Here is an 18,489-nt window from a genome sequence, read left to right as displayed (position 1 = left end):
AAGGATTCTTCTGGAGTGCTCATCAGTTAATCTCTGAACACCTCCAGGAGCACCTTAACAGCATACTAATCCAGCTCATTTGTCATATATTTTTTTTATTCTCTCCCTGTGGAGAATGTGTGTGAAGTGGGAGGATCTTAGAGAGTTTCTTTTTTTAATGCTTGCTTGTTTGTCAGTTTGCATATTCATGTTTCTCAGTTCGTGCTCAAGAACACCAAAGAACCCCACTCTTCACCTGGAGGGATAATGAGGCTCCACATTACCAGAGGAGCATTTTTTTACATACTTCAACTGTCCCCTGATTTCAGCACAGGTTAGTCTCATAAAGCAAACTGTAACTCAAGTACCTTATTTTGAAAAGTTTTCCCTGCTCTACAGGGAACATCCATAACAGCAACATCTGTGAAACAGTTGCTCTTACATGTGTCAAACTCAATTTTTCTCATCTCCTTTGTACCTTAGTTAACATTATATGGTGCCCCTTGGTACTTGCTGATTACTTAGTGGAGGCTCAGGCCTTTGTGCCCTCAGTCACTTGTTCTTCTTGATTTTGCTAATCAGCTGAGCATCTTTACACAGCTTGCAGTAAGTGCTCCATCAGGCTCCATGTGGTGGGCAAGTCACCACCACAATCCTCTTGTTCTCAGATCTGTGCAGAGGCTGGGGTAAGAAGAAAGGTAATTTGCCTCTGGCTCTTGCAGTTCTTTGATTTTGCATGGAAATGTAAGGACATATCTTGCAGCCACCAGACTGGGACACAGGAGCAGCTGTCCCATCCCTGAGCTTTCTCTTCCCTTCCCCAGGCTGAGAAAGTTGCTTCATCATAAGAACAGTTCACAGATGTCCTAAATAGCACAAGAGGCAGGAAATTAAGATAAATAAAATTCCAGGCACTTCCTAATATATCTCTAAAGACAGAGAGTAGAAGGAGTCATCACAAGGACTGAAGCCACACAAAACATTATTTTTAGTTTCTTTGAAAAAGGAGAAAAATGTAAATGTGTAGGCTTGGGAAGATTTGGGATGCAAAAGCCTGTACTCAGTATTTTGCGTCAGCTTTAAGGTGACCTCAGAAGTCACTAATTTCCCCTAGAAGACACTGCTGCTAATTACTGTTAACTAGCAAGCGAGACCATCAGGCTGCAGTTTTTGCTGCTGTCCCAGAAGTGTGAGCCTGTTTCCAGTTCAGTCAGAGCCCTGCTCCTTTATTACATTGTTTGAATTTGGGCAAGGACCATCAGCTGTTGGTGTGGGCATGGGACTGTGGAATTAGGAAGTGCCTGTGATCATAATGCATTTATGCTGAGTGACTTTTCTGCCTATGAACAGCAGCACCTTGCCTGGATGAAAAGCTGCCAGAAGAAAATCAATGAAGCAATATCTCTAACATAGTCTAAACTGGCAGAATAGGTCTACACTGGCCTGGAGATTTGCGTTAGGTTCACAGGTTTTCTGTGGCTGTTCTTTGAAGCTTCATATACTCTGTCATCTAACCGCAACCTCACTAAGGACTGGCCAGCCTTTCTGCCACTGTTGGTGCTGGTGAGATCTTGCTCTTTCACTTACCTACCTGTTCTCACAAAATTTTCAGGAGCCTAGACACTTAAACATATGTGAATAGTAGTTGAAAGGATGCTGTGAATTCCTGAGTAATGGAATTCAGACATACAGAAAAAATGTTTCTATAAGCATACTTTCTTGTGGATAAAAACCAACAAACCACTCTTACACTCTTCAATGTAATTTCTGACTTGGCTTATGAATTAGTTAAAAGGGAACTGTGACTACATAGTGACACTTCCCATTGTGCCCACAACTGTTTCATGCTGTTGCAAGGTTGCTGCCACAATATGGAAATTGATGTTCCTTCCACTATCCAGGGAGGGTAGATCTGTGGAGATGTCCCCTTTCTGAAATGCAGATCTCCAAAGCCAGCTGTCTGCATTGTTTTCCAAGGGCAGTGGGATGGAAAGAAGCCTTTTCAAGGTGTGAGACTTGTCCATAGGTCTGAGCATCCCAAGATACTCTGCATCCCTGGGTGAAAGCACAAAGTTGAGTAGGCATCTGAGAAGCTTGATTCTTCCTGCATTACATGCATATATCCAAGACAGTTACTCATTAGAGTAAGAGTGAGGTAACATAGCACAGTAACTGACCCTTAATTAGGGTCTTGATTTTCAGCAGACCTTCTTACTCAGCAGGCAAGGTGATGGTTGTTCTTACCCTCTCCTGCTGAGCAGTCCAGGCTGTCATACATGGGTGCAGCTGGGCAGCTCAGGACCTGCTCTTGGCCCCTGCTTTATCAGCATAACTCCAGGCTTTCTGCAGAGCTGGCGCTGGAAACCCAGAGTAGAAGCTGGGCAATAGTGACTCCCCCTGCAGTCTCTGCAGGGGTGGGGTAATTTGGAGGGGATGAATTCCCAGCATCATCCCTACACCAGCTGCAACCAAGCATATAACAAGAAAGTAGTGATACTGCGGTTTTCCATACTGGTCAGAAATGAAACAAGCCCAGCAAGGGGATTTCTTGTAAAAGACTTCACAGAGCTGACTCAGGTTTCACTTCATGAATAAATCCAGCTGATGCTCATAGGAGGTTTCAAGGCTGCTGTCTAGTGGCTGCCTTGGGCATGGTGCTCTCTGGAGGAGCAGCCAGGGTTTTCATTTCTCTCAGCAATAGCAAGTTTCATGCAAATCTGTATCATCCTTCTTGTTACTTCACTTTGTAAGGGGCCTGGGGGGGGAGTGGTTTTTTCATTTTTTTTCCTTTATCATCCATTGAACCATCTTATTTCAAAGAGCTGACATGCCATGGATAAGGGAACCTGATTTTGGTTGAGCATTGCTTGTCATAGCTGCACCTTACTCCCATGACCTGCCACAGTTGTCCTCAGTCTTCCCACTGGGGCAAGGTGGGCAGCTCACCCTAGACCACCACCCAGTGATGAGAAACATAGGATGTCCTCCTGGAGCTTCTGAGATCTCTTACAGCTCATTGTGGTCTCCTTTCTCTGTCCTGCCTTTTGCTCAGTTCTTCAGCTGGGGTCACTCTGCCTCAAACAGGCTCCCTTGGGTGAAATGGACTCTTTCAGAGAGCAATCTATGGCTTTCCTTCCACCAGGAGACTAAAAGGCCCTGTCTGATTAAGGGGTGTGTGGGATGGAGACCCCATCCTTCTGTGCCACAGGTCTCCATCCAGGAGCACCTTCAGTGTCTTGTTGGAAACCACTGGAGAGAAGAGTAGATAAGGGAACAACTTCAAGCCTTACAGAGCAGATATAAAGCAATAAAAGAAGAGAAAAAGCCAGCACCACTTAACCAGATGCCTTCTTTGGACATCTAGGACCTGGTTCCCAGCCTACAGTGGTGGCATCCCATGCCTTGTATCATCTGAGCTTGACAAAAAATTATCTTTCAGTTTTTCAGAATCTTAACATTTCTAGATTACATATAGGATGAAAGAGAGGTTATTCAGCCCGATGCTACTGAAAATAATAGTGGTGTGTTAATTTTGAATTATATCAAACAGTAACTCTTCTAGTTTTTATAAACAGATTTTGCAGTGTTTTGGTGTAGTGCATATCAGGAAGAGACAGAACATCAGACCATCCTGATTTACCAGATTGTTTCATAGTCTTAATTCTAAACTGTTTCTCCATTTATACCCATCTGAAAATGCATCTCCAGCTGTCAATTTTAGGAAAGAACTGGTGAATTCTTCAGCTCAGAAAGGGTCCTTCCTTTTCATGTCATTGCAGGAAAGATAGAGAAGATCAAGCCTCCTCCATCCCCCACTGCAGAAGGCCCTGTCTCTCAAACTGACACACCAGAGGAACCTGCAGGAGCCCAGCGACCCAAGAACCTGATGCAGACCCTCATGGAGGATTATGAAACACACAAAACTAAGCGACGAGAGAGGATGGATGACAGCAGTGTAAGTGCCATATTGCTTTTTCCTTTTTGCTCTGCCATATAAACCATGACCTGCAGGAACCAACATTCAGACAACAAAAATATATAGTTCCAAATAACCTTGCTCAGATCACTTTGCAAGTGTATAAGGATTTTAATATGTTAAGGGACAGTGTGCTTGAAATGGAAGGATGAGGGCCAATGGAGAGGAAGAGAGAGCACTGAGGCAAATATCAAAGTTTCTTTTAAATTAATCACTTAATAATAGGGACCATGGGTAGAAGCTCTGCAATTGGCACGCTGTTAATTCGCAGTCACCAAAACATGCTGGTAAGTTATTTCAGAGGCTTTTGGACTTTGTGGGTCAAATTCATCCCAGTGTTGGTAGCCCCGGTGTGCTCAGGATTCAGTGTAAATGGATAACTTCGCAACATTAGATTGGTAATGTCTGGGAAATTAATTTTGATCTTTCAATGGGTAGCATGCTGTTTCCCACAGGAGTCGCTGTTTTTCTTCCACACAAACAGAAAATGAGCTATAATTTAAGTTTATGAAATGGATGCCTACATTTCAGTCATTACTGTACTAAAGTTTAACGTAATGAAGTTGTTCTGTATTGGAGGCACTACTAAAAAGAGCTATCAGTTTCACAGATGGAAGTATCAAAATTCAGATGCATCCAATATACAACCTGTTTCCCAACTGAGCGCAAGGTGTTTCTTAGAATTATTGTTAGTGTGGGCAATGAGAACAGAAGGTACTGAGGCAGAAGTGTGATATAAAACTTCTGTAAATGGATATAGTTGCTGTGATGTGTTTGCTGAAGCTGCTACAGTCCTCCAGGCATTTCCCAGAGATGTCAGAATGATTACACCATCACCAAAGAGCTGATGCTTCGGAGAAACTGCTTTTGAGTAACATTCGTTATAGACAGAGTCTTACTAGTGAAGTGAATGCTTGTAACATGAATACTGCACGAGTCTTGTAGCTTTTAGTCATGACTGGTGAATGTTATGCCATAGCAGAAGATACTTAGAATCAGAAGGAACTCAGTGTGGAGGGGTCCTGTTGCCTTTCTGCTGGTTAACTAAAATGTAGTTGGTGAGCTGACTCAGAATGGAAACAGATTAATTTCTAGTGCACACCAGAAACTATCACAGAATCACAGAATCAGACAGGTTGGAAAGGACCTCTGAGATCATCAAGTCCAACCCTTATCTGGTCCCTTCTTCTACTGAAGCCATTGAAAAACAAGATCTCAATGTCTATCAAACTCCCTGCTGCCACACAGGAAGCCAGCTGGCACACAGGTGTGTATCTTGTTCTCCAAGCAGCATCCTGGGGCTGTGTCTTGAGAAGGATCCTCTCTCTGGCTTCCTCCCCCCCAGAGCCTCCAGTGAAATGAGGTGGCTCCACCTTCTCCAGTGTGCTGTTTGCTGTCATCTCCACAAAGAATCTCTCCCCGAAGGGCTCGGAGAAGCTTGCAGAAGACACATCACACCCTTTGCAGAAACCAGAAGGAACTTTAGGATGAACAGAGGAGCATTAAACAGAGGTGCAAAACAGAACTTTGAAGTCCCACAGTGAGCATCTCTCAGTCTTGAAACTTTGACATAGCAGAGAAGCGGCTGTGCTAAAGAGGTGACAGTCAGCTGGCCCATACCCTGTGCTTTTCCTTCACCCCCTTGAAAAATGAAACTGACTTACCTAGACTACAGAGCAGTGGCTTGTGGTCAAAATCTTCTCCATAGCTGTGATAGTCACATGCCATTGTCATGCATGTTGTAGCACACAAAGGACAGATAAGATGTCAGCTGGCTTAACTCTCTCTACTCAGGGGCCTGAGTGCAGCTCTCAGGTACTTGCAGAGGTGCATGTGTGCCTCCTATAAAGCAGGTTGGCCAGAACTTCATAGTTTCTTCTGCACTTTGAAGTGAGCCCTGGTGTCCTGAGCAGAGCACTGGTCTGGGCAGTGTTTGACCAAGGAAGTGTGCTGCTGCTAAAGCTGGTTGGACACCAATCACCTGCAGATGCACTGCCAAGCACTGGTGCCAGCTGCACAGCTGGTGGCATGGATCCTCTTCTAGGAGGCTTCAGAGAATAAAGGGAGCTCCAGTGCACAATGAGGTCCTGCTGTGTTGAGGTTTGTTGTCATTCTCCCCTAAGCCCATTGCATACAGCCAAACAAGATTTACATCCTTGCTTGCTGCCTGCCCAAAATCCTATTAGAGGGCAGTGTCCTGCAGAGCCCAGGGAGAGCTTCCTCATGCCAGCAGGAGTGTTTTGTTTCTATTCCCTGCCTCTTTCCGCTCTCCTTTTGTAAACGATTCCCACCATTGACAGGGGAAAGATAATTCAAACAAGCAGTGCTGCACTTGTACCACTGTTAGTTTCAGCCAGTATTTTACATGCCAGGCTAAGCAGTAGTTGTTTAAACAACAGATAGCTTTGATTTGTTGGCAGAGGACATTTAGCTGTTTGCTCAGGAAGAAGATTTCTGTAACTAATAAAACAAAAGAGGACAATCATTCCCCTGTGTTTAAAAATATATGAAATATGGTGGAATGGGGCAGGGGGTTGAAGGGAGCATAACTGAGAAGCAGACAGGCAGCTGCCACTTGGACCATTACATCCTGAGAGCTGAGTGTGGCTCAGCATCTCAGGATTGCTCTTTGTGAGTGAGGGGAACCAGAGGCAGCAGCCACAGTCTCCTGAACAGGACTGTGGAAAGGCTTGAGGTCCATGGAAAACTGCCCCTGATATGCTGAGCATACCACTGGTACTGATGTATAGAGCTTCAGTTTCTCCATACGTAAGAGATGCCAAAAGGCAGAGGCAGCTTTCAGCAGAGCGTCTACTCTGCCTCTCCTTTAAATGTCACCACCTCTGTTTTGTGTCTGGCTGTGCTGGACAACCCATCTGCTTTGGCCAGGACTCACAGGTTTGGCCTTTCAGAGGCAGAGGGCAAATCAAGCACATCTGTTCTTGGAAAAGTTTCATGCCTCAGGTGAGAGGCCTTTTCTTTCAAAGAGGATGTGTTGTGGAGGAGGTTTCAGCCAGTGGGAAAAAAAAAAGAGAAAAAGCAACAACAAGAAAATGGGTTAAGCACTGGTGGTAAACAAGACTAAAACTGGCCAAGCAACGTTACTAAAAAAACCAGCAAATTGTCTAATCAGGTTTTTTTGGTGGTTTTTTTTTTTACTACACCACGTTGCTTGAAATAGTATACTTTGGGATGTGCCAGTTCTTGCTATTTCTTTATTTGCTCTTGTTTCCTAGTTATAACATGCTTGTTCAATGTACTAATGCTGGTCTTTTCCCTTTCTACCAGTACACCTCTAAATTACTGTCTAGCAAGGTTACTTCTGAGGTACTTTTCAACTGCTTATTCAATTTTGCTTTTTCTTGCATGGTGATTCCAAGTGCATGCTTCTGCAGTTTGCATTTTTGTGCTGTGTGCTAGTGCTGGTTCATATCACAACTGGGATGCAAATGTGTGTGATATTCCTTCTTATCCCTCATCAGCAAATATTTGTGTGGCTGGTTTTCTAACCTTTGAATTCTAGTTACAATTTCTGGCATGGAAGGGGGATGTAATTAAAGGGATGGGGACCTGTTGCCTGAGATGGAGTATTCCTGAGGCGTGAAATGAGAATTTTTCCTTAATCCCCATTACCATTTAGCTGGCAAAGCTAAAGTTGGGATTCAAGCATCCTCAGATGCCGAGTGAAACTGCTGTGGCTTTCCTTTGTGTCTGCTCTGATTACAGTGTATTTAGTACAACTGAAATCTCGAGTATTTTGTTAAGAATCCACACACCAACCTTCCATCTGTGGAAAAGGAGAGTCAGATCCAACTGCATGGCATCAGTCTGGTGTGTTTTGTGAACATGTCCTTGTCTCTCTGTGTTGTGATGTTGATGACTGACCACAGTCACACAACTTAGCATCAGTGTTGGTCTCAGATCATCAGAAACTCAAGCCTGCTAAAGAAAGGGCATTTAAAGTGACATTTGGTATTTTAGCAAGGCAATAATCTGCACAGTCCTTACACCTGCAAATCTGAATTCTGCCAAATGCAATAAATTTAAGAGAAGGGAGTTGATATGAGTTACACTTCTATCAAGCTTGTTAGGAATGAAGTGCTCAGTAATGAGGACATTTCAATTGCCTGTAATTTGCTGTGTGAAAGTGTGTGTAGATATGGACTAGAGAAACAGATTGTGGTAATGACTGCCTTTTTTTGTCCAGCATCAGCATTTTTTAATAAATAGGAACCTTCCACTGTTTTCCTATTCCACAACATATTTGACCACATTAGCTACTTCAAGGCAAGTATATGAACATTTTCTGCCCTGAAAAGTAGAGTGAGGTCAAGTCTATGCCATTTCCTATTAATTATATAATTTAGCGTAGGTTTTAGCTCACTGACACAAGCCAGTGATTGAGCTTTGTGTATTTATAGTTAATCAGCGTAAGAGCAGTGTGCTTTCAGAGAAACGGTTTTAAACACAGGCTGGGCCTCTTCTCTCATATATTACGCACACAATAATCTGAGTTACAATTTATGAATTGTAAGTAGCAATCATTTGGTGTTGTATGAGAGGCAGGAGCTCAGCCCTTGGCCTTCTGCTGGGAAGGGTTGCATGTCCACCTTGTAAAATGATAGTGACACAAGGAGTAATGAGCTGGAAATGAACGTGCATGGAAGGGAAAGGGGATAGAGATGAAGAAGGCTGTAGGACACAGCAATTCTCCATGCAGGTGGAAGTATGCTGCCTGCCTTATCCCAGGTGCTAAGATTTAGGCTGAAAAAAACATAAGATACTCAGTAGAAACCTTTAGCTGAAGCCAGGCAGTCAGCTTAGTCTCAGTCATGCTGTAGGAGATACTGCAGTAAGGTGACATTTGTACAGCATTAAAGGCCACTGAAACTGCTTGTGCTACAAAACAGAAACCACACATATTATATTTAATGGCAGAGAACACACAGTTTTTATTTTCATACAGGCTAGTAACAGCATAATGCTGTTCCTGTCTTGTTTTAGGCAAATGCTTTTTTCTTTGAGATACTCAGCTTCTCACAGCACAAAATACAGGTCTGGTGTATACAGGGAATAATAGGCCTAGTAAAGAAACTACCTTTATACTGAAGAAATATATGTTCTTTGTTCCTTAATAGTTCCAGTTTTACATTAAAGCATTTATTTTATCGTTCCCAAATGTGAACACTTACATCTGTGGGAGCAGGCAGCCTGTCCCCTGCCTTTATTCTTCTGTCTCTTTCTGCACAGTGTGCTCTATGAATGTGTCTTGTACAGTGACTTTCCTACCTGGAACTGCTAGATTTTAGACACACGGACCTTTATGTTGTCTATGTTGCTTTTAGTTCTTCCAGGTGGAAAGTATCAGTAAAATATTAAGCTCCAGAAAAATAATTTTGCTTCCACAGCAACTTTGCTGCCACTGTGCAAAATACTAATCTGCACTGTACTGTACTCGGTGATGAGGATAAATATGCATTGGACTGAAGCATATCTGCTTTTTACTGTCCTATTGCCAGTAAAAGAGCAGATACTCCTACCTCTGTTGGAAGGGAACTCAGGACAGTTTAGTCTCTGTCTCTAGGGTGGCTAGATGAACTTACACCTGACAGTGGTAGCTGTTTCAGTCTTTTATTCTTTTTTTTTTTTTTCAATACTCAAAAAAATTTTTAATCTGTTAGGGAAGAACCCTCTGCAATTCTTAATGAAACCCCTGAGCTGCAACCACAAAATCAACACCGCCATTTTTTGCAGAGAGGTAAAGGGTGTTTTTTACAGTCCTGTATGTCTCGGCATATTTGTGTCTCCCTCACACCTTCTCCTCAAATTTTCCCCCTTCTAATACAGCTAGTAGCCAAATTGCCTCTCACAAAGAAGACATTTTTTATCTCATTGCATTTTTCACAGATGTGGCCTTACTGTTGGCACATAGGCAGCTCAGTTCTTCAGCCTAAGCTTCAGTGAACTGTCTGCTTCATGATCTTTCTGATTTCAGTATATGCCTTCTGCATGCAGTTATGTGCCCGACTGCCTCAGGATACCCTGTCCAGTCCAGATTGGCCCTGCTTGGGTCATCTGTGCCTGCAGAGCTGGTGTGGGGCATCAGCAGAGAGGACACTTAAGAAGCCTCGAGATAGCATTTTGTAACACAGCATTTTACAGACCCCCAAAATGTCCACACCAACAAAAGCAAAAGACTTTCCTTCCTTTGACCTGCTGTGGAGAGCCTCTGGGTACTGAAATCATGATGGGTCTACAGACAGCCCTTATATCTACCGAGAATATTTTAAAGCAGAGATTGTTTGCTATTTCAGGCAAGCAGTTTCCTGGGCTGTGAATTCAATTCCATTGAGGAGTCCCAGTTCTCCACTCAAGCCATTCCAGTTGCATGCTATAATTACCCCATTGTTTCCTCTAGCGGGTATACAATTGACACAGCCTAGTAAAAATGAGGGTTATTTTAGGCCAGTTTTTTCAGTAGGTTAGAGGAATAGTTCTGGATTCAAAAGGACCTTTAGCTTATAAATATCTGCTTTAATATTAGAGGGCTTGTTTGTTAGCACTGTGCCAGCACTTGTTTTCCTGCTGATGTTTCAGACAAGAGTTGAAGTCTTAAGATCACTTGAAGAATCACTGACAAAGATACCAGGGAAAGGTGACATTAACATAGATTTAGGAAAATGTGACTTAACAGGCCTTTTCAAGGTCAAGGTTCACACTTACTATGTGGAAGGGATGTGTGGAGGTTGGAACTGGATCAGAGTGACCTGTACAGGGATCAGATGAAATTATTTATACAAGGATAGGGAAGACTGATTTGCACAGGGATCAGGGGAAAAGAGTGAGGAAGACCCTCCCTTTGAGTCATGAGGTTCAGAGTAGACCCACTTGCTTTCTAAACTTCTCAGAGAGGAGTTAAGGTGCGTTTGGATCCAGTCCTAGTCCCAGACTTAGTCAGCTGTTCATAACTGAAGGGTTTAGGTGTAGGAATTTTAGTGTACTGTTTTAACACATAATTATGGATCTGGTGTGATTTGCAATAGCATCACACTAACATTGATTACCACTAGTATAACAGATCACAAAATTAGGTTATATGGTTTACTACTAATAATAATCAACACTTTCTTATAATCAATACAGAGTTTAAATGAAAGATCTAATGAAGTTTCTAGACGAAATTATGCACGTGCAGACACACACACTGATACAGAAGTTAACCTGTTATCATGTTAATTTTTGGTATCTAATTCCACGAAAGAAGTTGCAACATACCCCACAGAATCAAATTATAACAGCCTAAAACAATTTGACTTATCCCCCATATTTCAGAGAAGTGGCCAGCTATGTACTCTTCCCAATCTGATGAACCAGGATCCATTCCAAGGCAGGTGAGATGCAGGCTCACAGCTTGGTGTGATCCCAGGGACCTCCAAAGGGCCTTGCTTGTCAGGATTAATATTTATAGGGTCTAAAAATGACTCTGGTCCATATTTTTCCAGGGTAGCCACAATTCATATAAGATCATCTTTGGCAACTTTCAGAGTGGGCTTGTGATCCAAGCAGGAGGGGTCTTGGGTACGTTTCCCAGTCCATAGGAGTTCCCCATACAGTTAGGGAGGGTCTGATAGCCCCAGATCTCTGTATTTGCACTAGGACTAGAAGGTACCCCAATCATCTAAGCTCACTGCTCCAGCAGGCAAGATCAGAAAGTGCCAGATTGTCTCAGCCTACTGCACTTGCAGTAGGCAACAAGAACAATGTTTGCTGGTGTTCACATTGCAACGTGGCTTAGCAAGAGGGGGATCTGCACCACCACAGCTGAATCTACTCATTGTCCTCACAGTATCTCTGATGTCCTTCTGGAAACAGCTATCCCTGGAGCAACCAGCAACATTTGCAAGTAGACAAGCTCTGGGCATGTTTGCAGATAGGTGATAAACTGAAAAAACCCTGTTGCCATCTTTTAAGACTAAGATGAGCTGACTGATCCAAAGCAGAAATGTTTTAAGTTTAAGCATCCTGATTGTTGCAAGCCCTCAACAGAGACCATCACAACATAGTAATTGCCAACAGGCAAGAGATTGACAGGAAATTCCTGTAATTTATGCAAAATCCATTTCATTTTCAGCTGACAAGTCTACATACCAAATTCAGCAGTCTGCATTTAAATATAGTCTGAGATAATGACAGTTTCAGTTTGAAATTTAGGTTGAGTTTGCAGCTTTTTCCCTTAAATGTCAATATCCAGAAGGGAGAACAGTAATTTTCTGTTTTATATCATTGTTGTCCCATACTGGTCCTGATAATTTCCTGTCTAGCACATTTGTCAGTTGCCATCCAAACAAAATGCTGGAGCAGCCCCTGTCTTTTCATACTCTGAGACAGTAGCAAGATGATGCCCTGGTACTTATTCCTGGTTTTGCTTCTCCGTTGTTTAGTGTGGGTTCTCTTTCCTTTCTATGGGCACTCAGAATCCCGAACATGGAATTGAAGCCCCTGGTCACCAACCCTGCTGCAGGAGTAGCTCCAGTATCCTGTACACAGGCTTATATCTCAGAGGAATCTGTTTAGTGATTTAAGCATTGGTTGTTTTTGGGTTTTTTGTTTTTATTTTGTTTTGTTCAGTTCTTAGATTTGTGAGCTTATGTGCCCTCTACTGGATAAAACAGAAACTGCTCAGACATGGTCCTTTACAGTCATTGCTCAGCAAAAAGAGTAGTTACAACACTGGACAAAATTTCAGCAAAAAATCCAGGGAACCTGGACCAGCTTTGTAGCTCTGGTCAGTGGTGAGAAGCAGATGGAGTGTTAACTCAGATTCACAGAATCATAGCATAGTTTGGTTTGAAAGGGACCTTAAAGCTAGTTACAACTCCCCTACCATGGTCAGGGACACCTCCCACAGATTCTGCAGAGCCCCATCCATCCTGGCCTTGAGCACATCAGACTTATTTCTGCTGACTGGACTTTGCCTTTAGTTCTTTGTCTAGTTCACAGTCACTTTGGGGAAAAAACCAACCAACCAAAAATACAACAATAGGGGAAAAAAGATAGTAAAGCTGGCCAAACTCCACCACTTCAGCTCTTGAACAGAAGTCTGGGCTTAAATGCAGAAGTGTATTCTCATTCCTGTTATGGCCTGTAATTTCAGCTGGAAGTACATAGCTGATTTCCCAACACTGCATGTACATCAGCCCCCTAATATCTGTGTACTTTTCCAACCTCAGCTTATCACAAACTGAAAGAAGAGTCTCTATATTTGTATGTTATTTATTTTTATTCCCATCAAAACTTAGGTCCTCACTGCATAGGACTTCCTGTGCAGAAAAATAAAATAGCATCATTTTTTCCCAAAAGGCCAGCTATTCTTCTGCAGACAAAAATTGTGTGGAGCAGCTTGCAGGAGGCAATCAGGACCAGGGATGGCAGGCATTTGCCCACTGAATAGCCACATATTTTTTGGTTTTGATTTTTAAAGCTATGATTTTTATCTGACTCTTTAAACATTTCAAAAGTTTACTCTGAGCAGTCTGAGAAGGCTGCTTTAAAACACATTGAGGGCAGTGGATATTGACAGCTTTGTAGTTTGATCATGAAGCTGCTACTCAATATGTGTCAGAAAGCAGAGTTGCCATGTGCTTCTGTAAGAAGCCCCCAGATCCTTTTGTGTCTCAGGTTGCTGGGAGAAAAGCATCCACTGCCATGGGTGCCATCAGCTGCATGTTAGAATAGCACCTTTGGGTTTGAGTGGGTCATTTCTTTCTGTTTTGTTTTTTTTTTTTAACCTTGTTAAAGCATGTATTAAAACTGCTTCTTGTTTTTTTTTAGTTAATTGTTTCTGTGTGTGCATGTGTAGAATACATACACATGTGTCTGGTTTTATGTGTATTAAAAATACATAACTACATTTGGGCCCATTTGTGTATCAGGCTCTGCAGGCTGTGTAGGTCCTGCTTGTGTACATCTCCTTTCCCATCAGCACAGAGTGGTTTTTCACTCCAAGAGCACTTTGGTCACAGTGTGCAGGATTACCCATGAGGGTAGCTGCAAGACACAGACCATGAGAAGATGCAGTGGGGCTGCTTGGTTCTGCCTGTGGGGATGATGTGCAGCAGACTGCTCCCCAGGCTGCACACTCAGCTCCAAAGCATCTTCTAGACAATGAAGCTGTCTCTGGGGAGAGGACCAAGACCATGTCCTTGTGTTTCTGTGGTGTTAAGGACATTTGGGGCTCCCTTCAACTGAGTTGAATGCATCCAGACTACTCCCACCACTTCTGTCCTCCCATGGTGTGCCTTAGCTCATGTGCCATCCACCCCACACCTTCACATCAGCAAGTGCTTCATTGCATGAGTCCTCCCAGTTTGCACCAAGTGCAGCACTAGGAGCCATGAGAGAAGGGCTTGCCCAGCTTGTCCCAGCACGATGGCCACGGGCATCTGAGTGATGTGTTGTATTTTCTTTTCTCCTCCTGAACAGGTCCTTGAGGCAACCCGGGTGAACCGTAGGAAGAGTGCTCTGGCACTGCGTTGGGAAGCTGGCATCTACGCCAACCGCGAGGAGGACGAATAGCCAGGCACACTGAAAACAAAAAAAAAAAAAAAAAAAAAAAAAGAGAGAGAGAAAGGAAGAAAAAAAAAATGCAAAACACACACACAAAAAAATCCCACAAAACACAAAAAAACGCTATGAAAGAAGCAGTGGTTTAGTCTGATATTTATTAAATACACGACAAACTCAATGATGCACATAGACACAGAGATGATCCAACTCCTGGCAATCCTAAAACAACAGGAGAATCCCTCCTAGAACATTCCCCCATCTCCTTCCCTCCATCTCCCCTCTGAAATAATGCAATGAGGAGGGTGCAGGAGGTGGGAGCCCTCAAGGGGGGTACAAGGGGACCATTATCCCCACAGACCAGAGGGGTTTGCAGGCATGTGGCAGAAGGCTGGCATGGAGGAGCCTGCAGCCAGGGATCACACTGGTGCTTCCCACTGACTGAACTGACAGCCCTGCCTTGTCCCCAGGACCACTATCCCCCAGCAGCTCCCATCGAACCCTCACACCGAGACCATCGGCGTTACTTCAGCATCCTCCTCCAGCCACAAAACACAACAATACTGCCCTCTGTTGCTATTTCTTTGAAGGGACTGAAGGGTTTTTGGGATTGGGGTGTTTTTTGGAGCAGGGTTGGTTTCTGCTCCCCCTTCTAGTAATTTATGTGTTTAAAAGGAAAAGGAAACCCAACAGGGAGGCAATTATTGCAAATGTACAATCCAGCAGACTCAATCAAACAGCCCTTGTGTTGCAAACACAAACCACCACAATTTAGGAGTGGAATAGATGGGGATGAGAGCTAAGCCAAATGGATTAACTTAGCTTTAGGATCCTATATGCTTGCAATATCACCTGAGCTTCAGGTTCTCAGAGCATATTTACCTAACAAAGTTTCTAAATAGAAAATCTGTATTTAGAGGATGACAACTATTTTTTGATGATGGGGAGGGACAAGAATAGTGTATGTGTAAAATCTAAAAAGATGGATTATTTGAAGTAGAAAGGTAGTGCGAAAGGGATACAAATAAAGGACATTTAATTTTCAAATGAGGCAATAATTGAACTTAGCCAGACTCTGGCCTAGAAAGAGGTATGAAATAAAGAAGAAAGATAATTACTTCTTTAACTATATTTATACAACATAAGAAGCCTTTGAAGCAGAGTGCTTTGTGGAAGTCTTCACGTTTCCAGGCAACAAAAAAAGCTAAAGGGCATAATAAGTTGGAAGGAGTGAGCAAGGAAGGGCAAGGAAGGGAAGAAAACATTTTTGCCATTCAGCCAGTGTTTTCAGTGCTACAAGCAAACCATAGAGCCTTTAGACATTGCTTAGGCTTGGGATCAGCAGTGAAGGATTTGAGTGGATCTGTGGATGTGTGTGGGCATGTGTGTGTGCCTGTGTGTGTGTGCCTGTGTGTGCAGGGGTGTGTGTGAGGCTGGCATACGAAGGGTATGGCAGTGCGTGTGCTGATTATTTTCTCTAAAGCTGTGTACCAGCTATAGGGGTGAGTGCTAATTTCTTTTTTTGTTGTTGTTGTTTTTCTGAAAGGGGATATAAAAACAAGGCACTGAGTTAATGCAGTATTTGTGATATTAAAATTTGACCCAACATGGTAATTGCATGAATCACAATTGCAAAGTATTGACCAGTTTTGTAAGCTGACAATTAGGAAAAGAAATGTGGTATTTATTCTTGTGCTTTGTATTTGTATGTAGTATAGAGGCTATGGGTTTACTCTTTCTTTTCACACAAACAAAACAATAGGAATATTTTACAACTGGGAACCATAATTTCTGGACTAGAAACCAAAAAATTCGGGAGGTGAAAAAAAAAAAAGACATTCAGCTTTTTATATATAATCTGCCTTTTTAGTAAACAGACATTATTATTTGGACATCTTTGTTAAAAATAGTCAGCCAGGATGCTGGTCCTCTCTTAAGCCTTTCTTTGGTTTCATGACCTGCTGTGCTGTTTTACCCTGAAACAGTGAGCTGCTTTAAATGACTACCAATACTGTGAACATACTTCTGGTGCTTTACTTACACAAACACAAAGCTTTCAACCAAATTATTCCCCACTTCCCTTCAGTTCCTCCAGCATGTGATTTCTGTCAATGGACAGTAATTTTGAGACTCATTTTCAGAGAATCATAGCAAATACTATATATATATATATATATATATATATGTATACCCATTAACTCAGTTCTGTCAGTTGTCTCCCCAAATGCTATTGAACAGAAGACACCAATGCCGAATTAAGTGTTCACTGTGATGAAGGGCAGCAAGCTTATCTCAAAGACAGTCTCTCATCCCTGGTGCATGGAGAGGCACCATGCTTGTGAGGGGATTACACACCTACTGAAGTGGATCCATTGTTCAGACATGGCAGTCAGCAGTGATTCAGGGCTGCTAGCAGGTCCTTACCATGAGGCTGAAGGAGAAGCAATGCTGCCAAACCAGGATGCTGGTGAGGCCAGAGGTCTTGCAGCTGTACCCATGAGATCTGCCCATCTGTACCAAGAGGAGTCCTGGCTCCTTCCACTGCTGGGGAGAACTTAAGTGAAACTGAGAGGAAAAAAAGGGGTTTCCTGAGCAGGGGAGGTGGTCCCTATGCTTACAGTGAGCTTGTAGTCTTGCACCAAAGGATGCTTTTCAGAGTCCCCCCAGTATTTTTTGCTTCATGAAACCAGGGCAGCCCTGGGCTGCCTTCCCAGGAACCTGCATCTTTTGTTTTCTTTAACCTGAAGGTCTGTTTTTTCCTCTTGCCTGCTCACTGGAAGCCAATGACATTGATCAGCCATCATAAGACATCTCTTCCTGTACTGCCACAATCAGCCCTCAGAAGTGAAAATTAAACTGTTTCACTAGAAAGGGGATGTGGTGGGGAAAAGAGGGCAGACAGGAGTCCTCTGCACTAGAAGCATTCACTTTCATCCCCTCAACAGAAGTATTTGCATCAATCAGTCCAGAAGAGCCAAATTTTACACCTAGCAGAGTTTTTCTCTTCCAGAAATTATGGACACTCGTAGTCAGCAGGACACGTTCAGTGCTGTGCTAACATGAGTGTGATGCAGTTTACTTGCCTCTGATATTTCATTTGCATGCTACCAAGCTTAGGTGTTTATAAGTATATGCCAGTAATACATATCTTATCTATATATAACTATATCAAATGCAACAAAAGAGCACTATCGCAGAGTTAACTTTGTCTCCACAAAAGAAATGCTCAGATCCTTTCCCGTGGCAAAGACTGGTTTTAATGAAATTGTTTATTGAGAAATAGTTAAGCATTAGCATTTGTGATTATAATCAGTTTGAGGTTACAGTGCAGGTTTTCTGAACGATTTGTTTTAAAAGCTGCCAGTTTGGGCTTCATCTTGCTCCGTACTGACATTATCTGAAGGAAAATACAGTAGCATTGGCGCATTTGGCAAGCAAAAGGCGGCATCCTTGTCATGATTTATCAACCAGTTTCAACAGTACTTGGCTTTCTGTATGTTAACCACTTAAATGTTATCCTGCTTTTGTTTTATAGTGACTGTGAGGCCTACAATGCAAGTATATAATTATTTTCTCATTAAAACAGAAACCTGTGTTGTGTTTCTATAAAGTTGCGTGTTTCCTCACGTTCTTGCAGGAAGGTGTTACCCCACAAGCAGCACACAGCTGGAAGAGTGTGGCACGTGTTTCACCTCCCAGGGCAGCTGGCTGTTTTCTCCTCCAGTTCTTGACTCTTTTCTTCTGTATTTTTTACTAGAGGCAGGAGAGATCTCTTTTTCTCCACTCGTTGACCACTTACATGCATGTGGAGTGTGGCAGAGACCAGAACTGTGTTGTGAGGAATTGCTTGACCTTTCTCGACTTTTCTTCCTTCATCATTCATTTCTCACATGCTTAGCTGCAGCAACCATCTCTTCACCCACCCGCCCACCCCCTTCCATGGACAGCTAGACCAGAGAAACCCCACCTCT

At 42.9% G+C, this 18,489-nt stretch overlaps 1 protein-coding gene across 4 annotated transcripts in view; it reads left to right on the top strand.

Annotated features, from left to right (window-relative positions):
* Positions 1–18,128, top strand: part of PALM2AKAP2 (PALM2 and AKAP2 fusion) — a 264,854-nt gene extending 246,726 nt beyond the window's left edge. For 2 of the 4 annotated variants that reach the window (XM_030466920.1, XM_030466923.1), the window contains 2 exons: positions 3,759–3,934; positions 14,438–18,128. In XM_030466920.1, coding sequence (XP_030322780.1) covers positions 3,759–3,934; positions 14,438–14,530 — 269 coding nt within the window. In that variant the 3' untranslated portion in view covers positions 14,531–18,128. Of the gene's footprint in view, positions 1–3,758; positions 3,935–7,243; positions 7,283–14,437 lie in introns of all 4 variants that reach the window. The other 2 variants (XM_030466924.1, XM_030466922.1) reach the window with 2 other exon arrangements.
* Positions 18,129–18,489: the final 361 nt, after the last annotated feature.

This window comes from Calypte anna, chromosome Z (assembly GCF_003957555.1).
Source record: "Calypte anna isolate BGI_N300 chromosome Z, bCalAnn1_v1.p, whole genome shotgun sequence".
NCBI classification, from domain to species: Eukaryota; Metazoa; Chordata; class Aves; order Apodiformes; family Trochilidae; genus Calypte; species Calypte anna.
This window is presented reverse-complemented; position numbering and strand designations above follow the sequence as displayed.